The sequence below is a fragment of the Stigmatopora nigra genome, chromosome 10, assembly GCF_051989575.1.
Source record: "Stigmatopora nigra isolate UIUO_SnigA chromosome 10, RoL_Snig_1.1, whole genome shotgun sequence".
NCBI classification, from domain to species: Eukaryota; Metazoa; Chordata; class Actinopteri; order Syngnathiformes; family Syngnathidae; genus Stigmatopora; species Stigmatopora nigra.
The window spans coordinates 1670354-1689201 of NC_135517.1; the positions used below are offsets into that span (position 1 = coordinate 1670354).

The 18848-nt window shown below is 36.2% G+C and overlaps 3 protein-coding genes across 6 annotated transcripts; 1 reads left to right on the forward strand and 2 right to left on the reverse strand.

The window, feature by feature from the left end:
- Positions 1 to 405: 405 nt before the first annotated feature.
- On the reverse strand, positions 406 to 9635 carry cyld2 (cylindromatosis (turban tumor syndrome) 2). Of its 2 annotated transcripts, XM_077726825.1 has the most exons (15): positions 9494 to 9635; positions 8679 to 8854; positions 8157 to 8599; positions 7323 to 7449; positions 6890 to 7125; positions 5825 to 5993; positions 4757 to 4892; positions 3760 to 3864; positions 3605 to 3684; positions 3437 to 3503; positions 3226 to 3358; positions 2238 to 2346; positions 2039 to 2157; positions 1750 to 1957; positions 406 to 795 (listed from the first exon to the last, which is right to left on the reverse strand). In XM_077726825.1, exons 3-15 carry the CDS (start codon positions 8574 to 8576, stop codon positions 590 to 592), a joined length of 2115 nt encoding a protein of 704 aa, XP_077582951.1. In that variant the 5' UTR covers positions 8577 to 8599; positions 8679 to 8854; positions 9494 to 9635; the 3' UTR covers positions 406 to 589. The 2 variants fall into 2 exon arrangements, with proteins under 2 accessions (XP_077582951.1, XP_077582952.1); XM_077726826.1 differs by lacking the exon at positions 9494 to 9635 and having other exon boundaries at positions 8679 to 8999.
- A 656-nt stretch (positions 9636 to 10291) lies between these two features.
- On the reverse strand, positions 10292 to 17766 carry LOC144203414 (uncharacterized). Of its 3 annotated transcripts, XM_077726830.1 has the most exons (5): positions 17637 to 17766; positions 16563 to 16607; positions 11974 to 12110; positions 11624 to 11741; positions 10292 to 11039 (listed from the first exon to the last, which is right to left on the reverse strand). In XM_077726830.1, exons 3-5 carry the CDS (start codon positions 12077 to 12079, stop codon positions 10781 to 10783), a joined length of 483 nt encoding a protein of 160 aa, XP_077582956.1. In that variant the 5' UTR covers positions 12080 to 12110; positions 16563 to 16607; positions 17637 to 17766; the 3' UTR covers positions 10292 to 10780. The 3 variants fall into 3 exon arrangements, with proteins under 3 accessions (XP_077582956.1, XP_077582957.1, XP_077582955.1); XM_077726831.1 differs by lacking the exons at positions 16563 to 16607; positions 17637 to 17766 and adding an exon at positions 12714 to 12847 and having other exon boundaries at positions 11624 to 11720; XM_077726829.1 differs by lacking the exons at positions 16563 to 16607; positions 17637 to 17766 and adding an exon at positions 12714 to 12847.
- Positions 14728 to 18571, forward strand: snai1a (snail family zinc finger 1a). The gene is made up of 3 exons (XM_077726827.1): positions 14728 to 15030; positions 15419 to 15919; positions 17516 to 18571. Exons 1-3 carry the CDS (start codon positions 14955 to 14957, stop codon positions 17698 to 17700), a joined length of 762 nt encoding a protein of 253 aa, XP_077582953.1. The 5' UTR covers positions 14728 to 14954; the 3' UTR covers positions 17701 to 18571.
- Positions 18572 to 18848: the final 277 nt, after the last annotated feature.

The following is an 18848-nucleotide window of genomic DNA, read 5'->3' on the forward strand; positions in this document are numbered from 1 at the left end:
TGTCTGTCGTGCTGAGTAGGCAAAACCCTTTCCAACCAACAGAGGGTGCTATAAGCAAAGTTCTATGTCCCTAAGTATTATCAAACCATATACAATGACTAGTATACGTAATGTAGTAAATTCTATACCCTAAACTATGAAATCCTATCAAATATGATCACAGTACGCATAATGTATGTCAAATTTGTTAATAGATTACAATTAAAAGTAACAGAAAATCAGATTTTACCTTAAACTTTGAAGTTGAAGCTCTTTTAATTTGGGATGCAAAAATATCTGCTCACATTCCAGGATGCTCCTTTTTCCAGGGTTAATCTATTAGTGATTAAATATATATTTTAAGCCAAAAAAAATCAAAACAACATTAAAAAATATTTAATCTGCAAAAGAACAAAAATCAAATAATGCAATACAACATTTTATTTAAAAAAAAACCACTACAATAAGCTATTCATCCCTAACATTTGTGCATTTTCTGTTATGTTAAAGCAATTCCTCTCCCTGTTGTTTAGCTTTCATAAGCAGAATAAAGTGCAAGGTTATTATTTAAGCACTGTTTCAAGAACACGGCGTTCTTGCCCTCATAAATTTATGTCTCCCGATAGTTTGACGTGGAAAGACTTGCAGCTGGCTTCTGATATAAAAACATGTAGGAGTCACACAGCAACCTGCGCACAAGTTCAGGGGTATGCGAGGGGTTAGCTTGCGCTTGTTCCTCCACAGATTGAGCCAAAAAGTCACCCAGTTCTGGACAAGCCTGAATTTCTGGGATGTTGAAGCCCCTTTCGTCGTCACCTGCGAGGAAGAGCGCGTGACTGAGATGAGATTGTCATGTGATGAAAGCAAGAACTTAGCGTGCGTCCTTATCTGCGTATGTGCTTTTATCAGAAGACAATAGTTTTGCATAAGCGTTCCATTTGGAAACCAAAACATGTCAAGGTTTGCACGAACATGCTAAAATGGACGCAGTTTTCGTGCCAGTCAACCTCAGCCAATTTCTCCTCTTATTATTATTGGTGTATGAAGCTAACAGCTGGACTGTCCGGATACATTGCTTGCTGACACGCTATATTTATATGCTTAAAGCATGACAATATTAACTGTCAAAATTAGTCTTGTATCTCAAGATAAATATTTGCCATAAATTTTACTCGTATCTCAAGATAAATTTTTCCTCAAAATTGTACTTGTATCTCAAGATAAATATTTTTTTCAAATTGGTACTCGTATCTCAAGATAAATATTTGCCCCAAATTGTAGTCGTATCTCAAGACAAACACTTGCCCCAAATTGCACTCGTATCTCAAGATAAATATTTTCCCCAAATTCTACTCATATCTAAAGATAAATATTAGCCCGATAATGGTACTTGTATCTCAAGACAAATATTTGCCCAAAATTGAACTTGTATCTAAAGATAAATATTGGCCCAAAATTGTACTCGTATCTAAAGATAAATATTTGCCCAAAATGGTACTCGTATCTCAAGACAAACATTTGCCCCAAATTGTACTCGTATCTCAAGACAAACATTTGCCCCAAATTGTACTCGTATCTCAAGACAAACATTTGCCCAAAATTGTACTCGTATCTCAAGACAAACATTTGCCCAAAATTGTACTTGTATCTCAAATTCCTCGTATGTCACAGGCGTGCACTATTAGAAATTATTTAAAAATATGTATCTATATAAAATACAGGGAAAAAAACGTATAAGTTGACAGGTAAGTATTTTGTGCATGTCCTCACCGCATCGGTCCGCCATGCTGTCAAAGAAGAGCCAGGAATGCGGGTCAGGCCCAAATTTGACATAAGACACGTAATGGCTGGTGTGAATGCAGAGCACGGCAAAAAGCTCCATGGTGTGCCGCCCTGCCGCCAGGGAATTTGAAGCCACCTCGTCCGGAATGGACAGCGGCTTTGGAGAATGTCCTTGTCGTGACGAATGTCTGTGCACCTGCAAAAATAAACAAAAAACTCAAATAAATATAAAGGAACATTAAAATGTATGAGCTACGACACCCAAATAATGCCTTGCCTGTGTATTGCAGGTTGTGCAAAATTGCTTAATTCTTCCCGGGTCCATTTTGCGATCAGGAAGACATTGAAGACATTCATGCTCGGCCTTTTGTCCGCAGATGAAACATTCTCTAAAAGCTGTATACACAAAAAAAGTGTAAAATGACAAAATTATGTTTTTATATATTTTTTGGTTGATGTTTGTATGTGTTACTTACAGTTGTATAGGAGGTCCGTGACGTCCAGTTCAACGGAAGGAATAATGTGGGAGAACATTTTATACTTGTTTCCGAATCTTGGCATCTGAACTATCAGGCAGGATGGGATCTAAAGATGGAGGGAAAAAAAATGGTATTTAAAAAAAATAACAGGGCTAAATAGAAACATATTTGATTTATTTATTAATAAGTGACAGCACATATTAATTAGATATTTATATCCATGTTAATGAATATGTATATGTAAATACAGTAATCCCTCACTATTTCACGCTTCAACTCTTGAGGTTTCACTACATTACGGATTTTTTTCTGGGGATATTTATTAATGTTTATATTTTTAAGTTTAAGTTTTAAAAATGTGAAAATCTATGCTGAAGCTTGCATGGAGAAAAGGTGGCTTTTAAAAATTATGGGGATAAATAGAAACATATTTCTTGAGTATGAGTTTGATTTATTTATTAATAAGGGACAGCACATATTAATGAAGATATTAATATTGATTTATATGATAACAATTAAGGCTTTAGATTGTTTATTTATTTTGTATTACTTGACGTTAATGCTAATGAACATATATATATAATATATGTCAATACAGTAATCCCTCACCATTTCACTCTTCAACTTTAACGGCTTCACTACATTGCAAGGTTTTTTTTTATTTTTTTATTTTTTACAGTTAATAAAAATGTGGAAATCCATACTGAAACTCCTGTGTGAAGATAAAATTTTGCTGAATTCTTTCTATTGAACAAATAGATTTTATTCTGATTTGGCATGTTATTATTATTATTTTTTTTACATTGTTTGAGGGTCAAGAGTAATTCCTAGGTATTTAAATTATTGGACTACTTTTATGGATTTTCCTTGGATAAAAACATTGGTGTCACTCACTATTATTTGTTTTTCTTTTTGAGAAGTAAATACAAACAGTCTTAGATATATTTAAGTGTAGTATTTCACAAGAGATACCACTTGGCTGTACCTCTTCAAACTTGACATCTGACGACAGGCATGAAGTGTCCAGCAACTGTTGAACTGTGGGTATTTGTGCCATTTGCTCCTTTTCCAAAAAGATCTGGAACGTATACGCCCCTTGACTACTTTCATTTCTAGACCTGGTAGAAAAAAAATTGTGTTTAGTAACATCTCTTGTGTAAAAAATAGATTTAAAACCAAATAGTACAAATTCCTACCTGAGTTTAAGCATTGGCTCAATGCCAAGAACTTTTTGAAAGAGAAGTGTGATGAATTCTTCTGGATCTGCAGTCAAATAACAACAAAAAAATAGATCATATAAACCACACTATAGCAAGAATACCTCATATTTAAAAAAAAACAACCAAAAAACAAGAATTACGAACCTTTTTCTTCCGTTCGAAAGGAATCACAACCAAGCTGATAGCGGAAATTCATGATGCTAGCAGCTGGCACAAAACCTTGTCTGCAAAAAAAATGCATTGGTAATCCATAAATGACATTTTTTTGGGCGGATAACTATAAAGGAAAGTGACAATACCGTCGTAAACGATTAATAATTTTTCTCAGCGTGGAAGCAACAGGCGGCAAAGTGTCAGCCGGTTTTTGGCAGATACTGTCCAGGGTCACCGAAGAGTTGAATAAACTGGAATAAGAAAACATTAGCTTTTTATCTGGGTGCATGGAAATTCTTTCTGCCTTGACATGATTCAAGATGATTAAGTAAGAGGGTTGCAAATTGGCAACACTTACCGTATTTTCTCAAAAAGAAAATTGACTGAATTGAGGGTACGGCTTATATGCGGAACAACGTCATAATGCAAGACAATGTGGTCGATACGGTCATTTATTTTAAAATAGAGAAAGATAAACAGATAAAACGCCAAGCATAATTTATTTTGACGTCTATGAATGTATTTTCTGGTTGTACTGGTCACCTGACTTCCTTGTTGAATTTGTCTACATGCAGGCAACAATTTGCAAGCGATCATTTCAATTCATAAAGTACCTCAAAAATACCAAGTGCGATGATTTTTAAAAAAAAGATTTTCCCCTCAAATTAACAGATTTTGTACTCCCTATTGAAACTAGAAATATGGAGGTAAAAAATGTCAATCAGGGAGCGGCTTATACGAGAGAAATTGTAAAAAAATCAATGATTTTAAGGCAATTTAAGGGTACGGCTTATACGCAAAGACGGCTTATATGTGAGAAAATATGGTAACACATTTGTACTCCTATTAAAACCATTAGTTGTCAATCAGTGAGCGGCTTATACGAGAGAAATTGTAAAAATCTATGATTTTGGGGCAATTTAAGGGTACGGCTTATAAGCAGAGACGGCTTATATTTGAGAAAATATGGTAACACATTTGTACTCCCTATTAAAACCATGAAAATGGAGGTGAAAATGGTCAATCGGGGGCAGCTTATACGAGAGAAATTGTAAAATTCAACGATTTAAAGGCTATTTTAAGGGTACGGCTTAAGAAAATACAATAATAGATTTTTTTTGAAGGGTGTTGAACTGTTTTTACCTGAAAAGGGTGGCATCCAGATAGCAGGAATTGATGTGACCCTGAATCCCTTTCATTCTTCCCAGTAACAAAGACGAGACATCCGATTCAGCAATGGGTGCCACGTAGTCTTCAGAGTCTACGTATGGAGGATCTTCTATAGCACACAAATACATAGTTTTTTTAGTGATACATTCAAGAAAAGCAACTTTTTTTAACCTTCAAAACTATTTATAAAGCATGTAAAATTGTTAGCATACCTAATGAGATATTTTCTTTGTATAATTAACCGTAAATTACAATAACAATTTTTTAATCACCAGGCAGTTATTTCAAGAGACAGTTTCTCGAAACTATAATTACACTGTAATTTCTAATCAGAAATGCGAGTCATGCTTAAAAACAAAAGACGATAATATGATCTTGGCTCATGACATTTTTGCATGACAACAGCGCTGTAAACAACTTGATAGCATTTCTTGTTTATGTGATGCTAAGAGCAAAATAAACTTGTTGTGATCTTGGTCAAAACTGCCGTTTTTGGCGGAACATTAGAGTTGCAAAAGGTTCCTAAATCCCAATTTTATTTTATTTATTTTTTAATATCATTTAGCAATTCCAAAGTAATCTAAGCATATATTTAAGAATTTTGCTACCCTGTATTTTTAAAGGATGGTAAAAAAGACATTCAACTACATCGCATTTTTTACTTTTTTTTGGGAGAAACTTTTTGTTAATATTTTTTTTTGTAATTTTAATAAAAATATGAAAATACACACTGAAACTTGCAAGCTGAAGCCGCTTAATAATAATAATAAAAAATAAATAAATAAAAAATTCACCCTACTTTGTGATTTTTCAATTGCCGCGGCCATGTTTGTCCTGCATTAACCCCGATAATCAAGGGATTACTGTAAATGTCAAACTTAGCTTAAGCTAACTTGCCAATGAAATACACAAAAACTATCGCTCTGAAGTTTACCAACCATCTATCTCTAGTATCTTTCTCCAAAAGTAATTGCATACAAAAGTCAACAACTTATGCAAAACAGTGAAAATGTCAACATTATTTTGCATGAAACAACAAACCTGGCGGTATTTCGGCTTGGCTGCCATTGTCACTTCCATTGGTGGAGCAAAAAAATCTGCTATCTGGGCTGCATTTATTGACAGGGATGAACAAAGCCCGGTTCTTTTTGCAGTCGAACAATCGGAGTCCTCCGTGCGTCCCATCAGAGCAGCCATTGACGTCAAAATCCTGAAACACAAAATGGAGGTCATCGATTCCGAATACAGAGGCTCCCATATTTATGAACAAGTTAGGTTCTGAGTGGTTGTTCATAAGTTGAAAGTGTTCATAAGTTGAAAGTGCTCATAAGTTGAAAGTGTTCATAAGTTGAAAGTGTTCATAAGTTGAAAGTGTTCATAAGTTGAAAGTGTTCATATGTTGAAAGTGTTCATAAGTTGAAAGTGTTCATAAGTTGAAAGTGTTCAAATTGAAGTTGATTCAGTGCTTTATTTTGTATTATAATTTATATTTAAGGCCTATATAAGTATATTGAATGTTTATACAAGTGCATTTGTATATTTAAGTTGTGTTATTTGGATGCACCAGATATTTTATGATAGAAATGAAAGGTTGTTTGCGCACCGGAGATATACGTCACACACTTCCGCACTGCAGAGTAAGGTACCGTATTTTCACGACTATAAGGCGCACTTAAAAGTCTTAAATTTTCTCCAAAATAGACAGTGCGCCTTATAATCCAGTGCGCCTTATATATGGAAAAAAAAGAAAACCAAAAACGAAAAACCACCACTGTCGGATATTTACAAAAACACAAAGACCTGAACTGAAACAATACTATTAAATATCCAGATGCCATCTTAGTTTACAAAATCTTCCATCATATAGCTCTCCCCCCACTGCAAGATTTTATACAAAAAATCCAAAACATCAACAATGGCTGGCTCTAGAGGTGACTGTGAAGTAGTGAGTGCTTCATACCTGGAAGTCAATAGCAATTACTGTATTTTCACCACTATAAAGGCGCACTTAAGTCTTTTTGTTTTGCAGAAATGTTCGTATGTACCGTTTGTTTGTGTATTCGCAAAAAGCGAAAATCCTTAAAACCAGTTGAAAGGGAGTCTTACCAGTTCAACACCGGCCCACTCTGAAGTTTTTCCCGTTGGGACACCAAGCCACCGGATAACTCCATGTACCAAGATCCCCGTATTGGACATGACCTCCACCATGGAGCCCACTTCGAAAGTTGTATTTAGCTCTGGACTCGGCTCGATCCTCCTCTCTGGAAGTTTTGATTTAACTCGTCCATACATTTTCATATTTGGCATTGAATTAATGCGGGTCACTGCCTTTTTTGTTGTACCTGAAAAAAATGTAGGGTTATAAAGTTAACAGGTTAAAAAGTCAAGTTATATAGGATCCTTAACAACAACACGGGAAGACAGTATGTTTGAAAATATGGAGACTTTTCTGCATTCCTGTGGAACCAGACCAGTTCTTCGACTGACATCATACACGTGATTGTACTCTGACTGATAACACAACATTGTGACCACGTACCCGGTTGGCTTGCGTTCCAGTTCAGTCCGAGGGGGATGGAGTAAGATGGGACCACCTGGGTAATCTCTGCAGCACTGAACAGGTGGAGGGGGGCTGGCTTTTTAGTGGGTGAGGTCACATCGTGGTCCTGGAATGGGTTTAAAAAAGACAATGGGTGAATAAATAAATACACAAAGATAAAATAGAGTTTATCAAATGTGCTCAAGTTAAGGTGGTTTGATAGTTGTTATTTTTTGTTGTTGTGGTTAGAGAGGTAAATTATTTTCAGTATATACCTGTCAATTTTGCCCAATTGGACCCCTAATTAAGGATTACAATCCCCCTTAAATGATAAAAACGTGTAAAATACAGAATTTTTTTTTAGGTTAACAGGTATGTCAGTATTGTAGTACAAGTGTGCAAGTCTTTTAAAAATAAAAAATCAGGCTTCAATATATGTCAGCAATTTTTTGGATTGATTAAGAGTGTACCTTAATCTCTCGAATATTCCTGAAATGAAAATAGATTTTAAAAAGGGCGAAATCTAAAATATACATCATCTCTAATCATTTGAATTTGATTTTTTAGATTTTACAAAAATATTTTTGAACTAAAACCAGAAAAAATACTTTAAAAATGACAATTATTGATTTAAAAGGGGAAAATCAAGAAATTTAATACACATCTATAATCTTCATTAGAATTTGATCCTAAAACAGAAAGTCAGCCCTCATAATTTACTTTCTCGGACCGCACAAAACGATGCAGCGGGCCAGATTTGGCCCGCGGGCCACCACTTTAACACCAATGATCTAAACAGTGTCAACTTCCCTTTATTCCCCCCTTGTCACTTACCACAAATTCCACTTCAAATCCCAACATGTGCAGATCATCCTTAGTCTCCTTCCTCTCAACCTGCATCAGGTTCTTGACCAGACCCGGTAGATGTCCCTTGCGGTTCTTCACCACCACCAAGTCATCCACGGTCAGCTCACAAATGGCCATAAAGAGTTGCGGATTGCACAGCAGCTCCAGGCGTTGACTTGCCGAGGAGACAAAAATCAGGAGTTGAGCTTGATGTCGGCTCAGTCTGTACGTGTCCTCCCTCCGTACGACACCCCCATTATGGGGGCTCCCTTGGCCGTAAACGAGCCCCCTCAGCTCCGCTTGCGTCTCGGACACCACACGGCCAATACATCCCCGGCTGAAGCCTTTGCGCGACTTTCCGCGGACGACGATGAAAAACTTGTCTTTCAACACCGTACTGGACTCCATTGCGTCTTTAAAAAAGAGTCAACCTAATGAAAGACCAGTTAAAAGCGGTTTACATGTGTTCAAAATGCTTGTTTTGAAAGTGTTTCCAAAATAAAAGCTCACCTCGCAAAGTTCGGTGGCCTTCGCTTACAGCCAGAAAATCGGAGACTTGATAATCATAGCACACGTTTAAGCACAGTTGGTTTCCTCAGAGTGAGAGAGAAGCGTCTTCTTCACATCTAATACACAGCCGAGATGCGTTCACGCCCACTGGGAAAATTGAGCATTTTCATCTCCGCCTGCAATATTAAAGGTAGAAAGCGGGTGTTGAGGACACGTTGCATTCAATGACAGTGCGTGACTGCGTTTTTGATCAGGGGAGAAGATTTGACGGACTGGTGACATAAGATCAACCACGCCATGAGATTTGATCACAAAGTGCTGCATAGGAGGAGGAAAAAGAAGGCGGAGTTAGTTTATTGAACAACCAGTGAGAAAGCAAGCCTTTATCTCTTTATGCTTTGTGATTGGCTGTGGGCAATTCTGACTCCCACCCATCGCCACTGCTATCAAAGTTGACCAAGTAAGGTAGACAACCTAAGGCTCACAAGCCTAATGTGGCTCTTTGGCTGAGTGTCTATAGCTTAGGCAAATGCACAAACCACTCAGCTCCACCATTAACCTATAAGACAAAAAAAATACAATAAAAATATAAAGATTTTAAGACATTATTTTAAAAATAATTAATAGCAGAAAAAATTGCGATAAATAAGGGAATACTGTAGACATCATTGAACATTACACAAAGAACTCATAGCAACAGTTTTACATTACTACTGCCAAGTTAAAATTGCTATTATAAATGAAGTTCTAATGAAAATGACTATGTTAACAATTGACTTTAAGCAGATAGGGCAAAATATTTAACCCATACGTACTTGTTTTGAGTGACATGTTTGTCCCAGGACTGATCCCACGTGACACGTCACCTGGCATGCAAGGTTGACACTATCTTGACGGTACATCAGTTTTAAATAACAAACTTGGCGCTCCTCAGCAAGCACATGTTCCCTAAATGTTCTTTTTTGGCAAACAAGAAAGGTGAAAACGTTCCTGAAAATGTGACAGAATTAGTAAAAACCACATACTGAAATTTGCAGATCACATTAAATGTAATGATGAACTTTATATGACACTTTCAAATGAATAATAATTAGAGTGGAAGGTAAATACAAACAATAGCAGAATTTCTCTAAACGTTTAAAAAAAGAAGGCAAAAACTGTTTAATGTACTCGTAAAATTCCAAGAAGAAAAACTTGATTACTAATTACTATGTACCATTTGTGTACTCCCTTGAAGATGACGGCTTGACATAAAGTACACCACAAATATTTAAATTAAATACAATACACATCAGATTATGACAAGGTCAACCTGCAACATTGACATAATAGTCAACCCCATGGCTAAGGTGAATAAAATAAAATGAAATTTAGTGCATTAATACTGGAACTTTTGGTAATTGAATGGAGAACTAAACAGAACAAATAGTTAAGATAGTAGAAAAAAGACAATTTTACATAATATATTCAAATTATACCATAACCATGGTGATCAATTGTTATTAAATATATTGGTAGAAATGTTAAAAAAAAGCTATTTTGTTATTATTAGAGTGGAAAAACAGATAGTGTAGTTACCGAGAATTAACAGTAAAGAACAGGCACGGTAAATATACTTTTTAGTATTTTATTAATAAAATGTAGTGAAATACATACGAGTGGACGGAACAAAAAAAGCTTAAAAGCTTTAAGACAATTTCCAAATGTTTGAAAGCAAAAATGGATGGATTCTAATTCTAAAAACAATAGTGGATCTAAATGTAGCTGCCGGCTTGATTTAATAACAAGTGCGGTACAGTAATACCTTGAGATACGAGCTTAATACGTTCCGGGACTGATCTCGTATGTCAATTTACTCGTATTTTCGTAGATATGTTTAGATGTGCCGAGAAAGGATGCTGTTTTCATAAGCAGTGAATCGGGAACTATCTGGTATGCTCGTATCTCAAATTTTCTCTCTTATCTCAAGGTAAAAATTTGCTCCGAGTTTTCCTGGGATGTCAAATTTCTCGTATTCCAAGGTATTACTGAAATTATATGAAATCTCAGGTGTCAGATCTAAAATTCTGTCATACCGAGAATTGCCGGGCACTTGCGTTGCTTCAATGACCGAATGCACGTTGTCCAGGTTGTTGTAGCGAGAAGGAGCGGTGTTGGAATCCATGGCGAATACGATTACGTTGCTGAATAGCGGGAAAAGATTTGGGCTGGTATGTTTCACGGGTCTTTTTCATGGAGGTTAACTCTGTGAGCTCTTGCAGGGTTTTAGTTGGAGGACAAAGTATTTCGGAGGTAGCATGAATGCTTTTAGCAGTTTCTTGGCTATCTACTGTGGATTGCTCACTTGCTGGCTCTGTTGCCCTGAAATAAGTAGAATTCAGTTCAGGTTTTACAAGGGAATTTAAGGTGATTTGTTCTACAATTAATCTACAGCAGGGGTCTCCAAACTGGATGTCAAAGGCTGCTGTGGGTCCTGGTTTAGAGACCCCTGATCTAAAGCTACGTTTACAAGTGATTTTAGTGCATTTACTCGCATATAAGCCGGTTTTGTCGGACAAAAAAAATATGACTGAATCGAGGGTACGGCCTATATGCGCATAAAAACACGGAATGCACAAAATAATTTGATATTTTGTATTTTGAAAAACAAGCATATTAACTTCCTTATGATATTGACCCTAATAATGTGCTTTTGATTCATACAGTATCTCAGAAATACCCCGTGTGATGATTTTTAAAAAGATTTTCCCCTTCAAAGTAACAGATTTGTACTCCCTATTAAAACCATGAATATGGAGGTGAAAATTGTGAATCAGGGGGCGGCTTATACGAGAGAAATTGTACATTTAAATGATTTTAAGGCAATTTAAGGGTACAGCTTTTATGCAGAGGCGGCTTATATGCAAGAAAACACGGAAAGTATGTAGCTTTACTATGAAACTTACCTTGTAGTTTCTAGGTTGGTAATCATCGTTGGATTGGTAACCGATTCCGAGGATCCAGTGGGCGCCTCCACAATTGCGATCTCTGCAGATGTGGCTTCTGGGAGGACAATTGCAGATACTATAGAGCCAAGACAATGTTTTGAACTATCTTACCAAAGATGAAATAGTAGTCAATTAAATCTATGTTGTTAAATATTGTGCTTAAATGAGAAAAATCAACAGGAAAGAAATAGCTTGAGGGTCAAACATTCAGTTGTACCTTTAGGAGGAAAAAAAAAGTTTTATAAAAATACACAGAGGAAAAATAGTTTCTAGTGTTAAATAAAAATTTAAAGCATTTCCCAACCAACCTTGATGAGTAACCACAAGCCATTCTTCTTCCACTTTTTCAGGAACAACTTCCTCAGAAGCATCCTTTTCTCCACCAAAAAGCAAATAAGCGAGCTTTCTCAGCATTATTGCTTTTCTTTGACGTATCTTCCTTTTTCTAAAGAGAATAATAATACAACATAATTTAATTTAAATAAAACAATCCCCCTCCATGATGTTTTCCATTTGTTCAACATTGTTTACTCAGCTGACTAATCCATTCAATGAAACATGATTTGAATAATAATGCATTGATTGGTAGGTAGCGTCCATCTGTCTCTCAACAAAGGGACGAGATTATTATAAAATATTTTGTTAAAATGTAACTGTATCTTTAAAAAAAATGCACACTAACTAGCGTTATATTGACAAAACGTGGTTAAATAGAATGATGCTTAGCCTTAACGTTTGAACAATGAAAATCATTCGGATTCTGACAGAAAAAACGTCAAATTACAACTAAGCAGGGCTTGAAGCATATTTTATGTGTCAAATTACAATTTATCAGAGCTTAATATATATTTTAGTCATTCAAGTAACGCATAAATTGAACTCATAATGACAAAAATAGCATTCATAACTAGCTCTTCATTCAATAACCAGCTGCAGTCAATAGGCAATTAGCGATTAAAAAGCGCACTATATTTTATACACACTAATACAGCTATGTACATTTAGAATTTTTATCTGATATTCATTTTTTATCGAATATGGTTCTTACCTTTGGTGAATGTCATACAATAAATAAAGGATTTTTGAGGACAACGTTCACGAACTTCAGACCGGACCAAACAATTGCAAATCTTGTTGTTTGTATTTAAAATTCTTAACCAATGAGAGCCCGGAGGATACCCTCTTGGCTACGCCCATGTTAACAGACTACCAATCAGGGATTGTCAAAGAAAAGGAGCAAACACTTGGAGCAAGAAAAGTACCTTCTTATCGTAATGGCCTGTTGCTTCTCCGTTTTTCTTTTTTATTTAACGGTAGCAACGTCAACGTTTTTGGCTTTATTTATTTTTTCAATAAAATCTTAGGACAGTAAAACTTTAGTCAGGATCTTTGTGAGTGAACAAAATTCTGCATAAATTCATATTTTAACACAGACGACATTTTTGTTTTTTTACAAATGTGACTATAACTCTTTGTAAAACACGACAGAATTATGAATACAAATGTATACATCTTTTTAAAGCTAGTTTATTTTTTAATTATCTTTAGAAAAAAATACAACGAATCCAGAAGAATTACGATTGTTTTAACAATTAATCTTCCCGTTCCAAAAGGGGAATTTCCAATGTTCCTGCGTTCCAAATACGTCATTGTATATCACTTCTACTTTTGTCCGTCAGGTGTCGCTCATGCTCTCTATGAAAAACTTCTATTCGGGACACCCCCCATTTTGACCACATGTGCTTTACACGAGGGTCAAGTGGTTGCTTTGTTTACCGTAATAGAGGGTGTCACGTTTAATGACATCAAGTAAAATACCCTTCTACTTTATGACTTTTAAACTCCAGACATGTAACTGACAAAACAGTTTTACACTGTACAACTGTAAGGCCACCCAGAATAACCATGAACAGGAAATCTATATCAACATACTTAAATAATCATTTGAAAATGTTTGTAAACCAGATCTAAATGATTACCATCTGAAGTTTAGCAATGCAATGCAACTTACCTTAAAAAGTTCCTATTTTTTTGTTCGTCTTTAAACACCCAAACAAACTACCAACAGCAACTATTAACATGAATAAAGCGCAAAAATATCAGTCAATTTTGTGAATATTGTCATTTTATAACACTTATGAGTCATATGTCTTAAATATCATAACATCATCTGGTGACTGAGTGAGATGAAACCCTACAAAGAGTCGTCTGTTCTGCATGAAACATTGTCATTAAGTGTTCCCATTTTCCTTGAAGTGATCATCACTTGTCTGTCTAATGAATTTACAGCACATGTGTCAAAGTGGCGGCCCGGGGGCCAAATCTGGCCCGCCTTATCATTTTATACGGCCCGGGAAAGTAAATCATGAGTGCCAACTTTCTATTTTAGGATCTAATTTAAATGAAAAGTATAGATGTATAAATTAAATTTCCTGTTTTCCCCCTTTTTGAATCGATAATTGTCATTTTTAAATCATATTTTTCTGTGTTTTTAATTCAAAAATCATTTTGTAAAATCTAAAAATATATTTCAAAAAATCTAAAATAAACATTGTTTTAAATCTATAAAAAACTGAACATTCAGGGCTTTTAATCCACTTCTTTTAATCCATTCATTAAAAAAAAATCTAAATATTACATCCAAAATGGTCCCACATGCCAGAGTCCAACACCCCTGAATCCCAATTTAATTTTATGCTACATGCTAACACTAAATCCACTTTTCCTTGCCAATAACTTTTCCCACTTTATGTCTTACATCTTTACACTTGGCCATATGTATCTCTTTGTTGTTATACTTGTAAAGTAGTCATTGACATGAATGTGTTTACTAAGCTATCACATTTTTTTTAAGTCTGCACTGTTGGAATCCTGTCTACAAAAGTTGCATGTTTGGGTTGTGGAGAGGAGTGGAAGCATGAAGGCCCTTTCCTGGCGGGGGAGGGGGGAATGGCGCTAGTGGTGGTGGTGGTGGGGGGGGGGGGGGGGGGTGTAGTGGTGGTGGGGTGGGCCCTGGAGGCGAGCACACCCCTATCGCCTGTGTCAGTATTTCAGAACAGAGGCCAGCATTTAGTCATTCTACATGAAAGCTGCAGACGGGCTGGCCTGCTGATTTTCAACTCAACTTTTTTTTGGACTATTGGAGCCTACATTGTTTTGGTTGTTTTTGTAGTTTTATGTAGTTTTTTTGGTTTTCCATACCTCCCCTACTCGGAAAGAAGACGTTGGGTTCCAAAGTTTGCGTCCAATTTGGATCCATTTACGCACGTCAGGTTTTTTTTTTGACACAATGCCTCGATCTTTTTTGGTGAAAAAGTACTTTGCCAAACAAAAACCTAACTACAGCGAACTGGAATGTCAAAATGGTAAGTAATGATAATACACTTTTCTATTTTCAGTACTTCAACTCCACACAAAAAAAAACTCCGCTTACGTAACTGTGCACGTTGGTGAGAAACTCCTCAACTTTCCAGCACTTTTTTAAAGTCTCAAACCAAAAAAATCTGGGTTCAACTCCCCTAACTAACTACCGTTATACTCAAACCCCCCCTTTCTTAACCGATGGCGGACAGAGCTCCATTCATATAACATACCCTCGTGAATATGTGGGAGGAAACGGCCCATTAAAAAAAAAAAAAAACGCAAAAGTCCGCGGGTTCGAACCCCAAAAACCCCCAAAACAGTAAAAAACCCGTCATATCCCTCCCCCAAACCCCCAATTTCTTGACCATGACCTCATCCTTCTCCCCCCAGATACGTCATCGACCAAATATCCCCTGGCCCAACTCTCCTCCAGCGCCACCTGCTTGACAGCCGGCTTAGTTTGGGACCTGAGCGTCCTCCCTACGCTCTACCTACCCACTACCCAAACAACAGAATCCACTACCAGCATCCCATTGGACCTGAGTTCCCCATCCAGCCTCAGTAGCAACGCCAGTAGCAGCGGCGAGGAAGACGAAGGCCGAACTTCGGACCCCCCCAGCCCGGAACCGGTACACACCTACGCCCCTCGCCAACGGATGAAATGTACGGGTACTACAACCCTTGTGGTACCCCCAGAAGAATTGGAAAGGGAGGCTCCATTACCCACCAGTAGGCCGGCCTTCCTTTGCAAACATTGCCCCAAAGAGTATACAAGTTTAGGGGCCTTGAAGATGCATATCCGCTCACATACCCTACCGTGTGTATGTACGACCTGCGGGAAGGCCTTCTCCAGACCTTGGCTGCTACGCGGTCATATCCGGACGCACACAGGTTAGATTCCCTAGTCTTATTTTGGTAGCTAAGCTAGGTGGAAGTCCACCATAACGTGACTCAATGGGATTTTGTGCTAATCAATTTTTTTCTGTTAGACTCTGTTCGGGTATTGATTGGGTATTGTGTTTAATGGGATGGTAACAATGGGGAGATAATTGTCTTATCAAGGGTTTTTTTTGTGATACAATGGGGGTTGATTAGTGGGTTTTATCAAGGAGAGCTTGGGGTAAGTTGTTAGCATGCTAATCTTGTTAGGTTGTGATCTAATCATGCTAGTTGGGTTGACTTACATTCAGTTTGGGTTTTTTGTTGTTGCTATCTTGGTAGGATAGTGTGTTAAGGTAGTTTTTAACAATGTTTTTTGAGTGGTGGTGTTTTTTGCATTGGAAAAAATCTTAAGGGTTTAAAACTATGTCGGCTATATTGACAATAGTCTTTGTTATCTAAGTTTTATCGGCAGGAATCGCATAAAGTTTCAACATTTATTTTTTTACGTTGACTTAATGTCACCAAAAGTTGACCTTGTAGAGTTTCTGGTTGGAGTGAGGCAAAAATAAGTTTTTTAAATTGCATCATTTTATGACTTTTTTCCAAATTTGACTTTGATATCCTAAATTTATGCAAAAAAATATGTACTCACGTGGACTTTAGGTCGGTAAAAGTTGATGCCTTAGAAACCAAACAACTTCCAGGTCATGTAAGAGAAAAATAAGCAAGAAAATGACTGTTTAACAATTTGAATATTGTAATAGTATACAGTAATCCCTCGATTATCACGACTTCACGACTTCACTACATCGAGTTTTTTTCTAGAGGAATTTTTTATAAATTATAAAAAAAAATTAAAGTTCATAAAAATGTAAAAATGGGAAGCCACTCCCCCTTTCATAAGCATGCAACTAGGACTTAGCAATGAAATAGATTTAAAAATAAATAATAAAAAATATATATACATATATATTATAAATACAACTCAGCACTGAAATAAAAAAAAATAAAAATAAATTAAAAAATATATATATATAGATGTATATTTTAAATAAAACTCAGCACTGAAGTAAAAAAGCATATATATATATATATATATATATATATATATATATATATATATATATATATATATATATATATATATATATATATATATATATATATATATATATATATATATATATATATATATATATATATATATATATATATATATATATATATATATATATATATATATATATATATATATATATATATATATATATATATATATATATATATATAAAAATATGTATATACGTATATACATTTTAAATAGCAATGACCCTACTTTTCCAATTTTTCATTTATCGTGGCCATGTTTGGTCTACACTAACCACAAAAATCGAGGGATTACTGTAATCCATAATCATATATCATTCATCATATTTTGATTTAAACCCTTCAATACCTCAAATTTCAATCTCATTACATTCCTATTCATTTATCTCTCTTACTACATATTCTCGCGGCGCACCACTTGTTAAACACTACACCAACAAGGACCTCAAAACCAGGACAATACCTAAACTTAACCATTTCCCTTCTTTCCTATCATAGGAGAACGTCCATTCTCCTGCCCCCACTGCAACCGAGCATTCGCCGACCGCTCCAACCTGCGAGCCCACCTTCAAACCCACGCCGAAGTCAAGAAATACCAATGCGGCGTCTGTTCTCGCACCTTCAGCCGCATGTCATTACTCCAAAAACACACCTCCTCGGGGTGTTGCTCCGCTAACGTGTGAAGAAAACCCGCCAGGACGAAAACCCACGACTGGTCGCCTATGGAAATCCTCTCCTTCCCCTAAAAAAACCCATTGAAAAGACACCTATAAGAAAAAATGGAAGGAATTAGTCCTCATTATGGATCACAACGCAGATCATTTCCATATTTTTGCAAGTTTCCGGACCAAAAAAATCGGACCCGAGCTCACTATCGCCGCCCTTGCTGCCATTGTGTGCATTACGAAGACCAAATATGTACTGAACTTGTTTTTTTTTTCCCGGCGCCGGATAGCTCGGGATCAATACCCGGACGGAAACAGCTGCTGAGAACTTTTGGGGGGCGCGTGGGTGGTACAAAAAAAAGCCCACCAAATATACGGCGACACAAAAAACGCACAAAAAACATCGTGTAAACAGCTGTCCGTGGAATCGCGGCGTAGAGAGATGAGGTGCTAACAGGTGTAGCGATCTTCGCCGGCGGAGAGTTGGGTGACACCGCTGCCCCTTTTTTTTTTGGATAAAAAAGAGCTGAAAGATGGCCGCCGTAAGCCTCTGTTTTGACTACAGCTTAAGTTTCCGTTTTTACTGATGACTCCCGATGATAGGAACGCCGAAAGAAGTTGTGCACTCAGTGTTACTACAGTGTTAATAGTACAGTAATCCCTCGAATATCGCGGTTTTTTTGCGGGATTGTGGTTTTTTGAGGGTAATTTTTTTTTTTGTTAATTAAAATTTTTTGGGGAAGTTTTAGTAGGTTTGCTATTAGAACTAGAAGTAAAAAAAATATATAAATATATTTTTCTAAATTTATCAAAAATGTGAAAATTTAGGCTGAAATTTGCAAGTGGAAGCCACGCCCCTTTCAACTGTTTGCTACTAGAACTCAGGAATTAAAAATAGGTAAATAATTTCTTTTTTATTCGTAAAAAATGCATAAATTCATGCTGAAACTTGCAAGCAGAAGCCACGCCCCTTTTCTCTGTTTGCTACTAGAACTCAGAACTGAAGTAAAAAGTACATAAATATATTTTTTAAATTCACAATTATGTGAAAATTCAGGCTGAAACTTGCAAGCAGAAGCCACTCCCCTTTTCTCCACTTGCTACCAAAACTCAGCAGTGAAATAAGAATACATAAATATATTTTTAAATTCATAAAAATGTGAAAT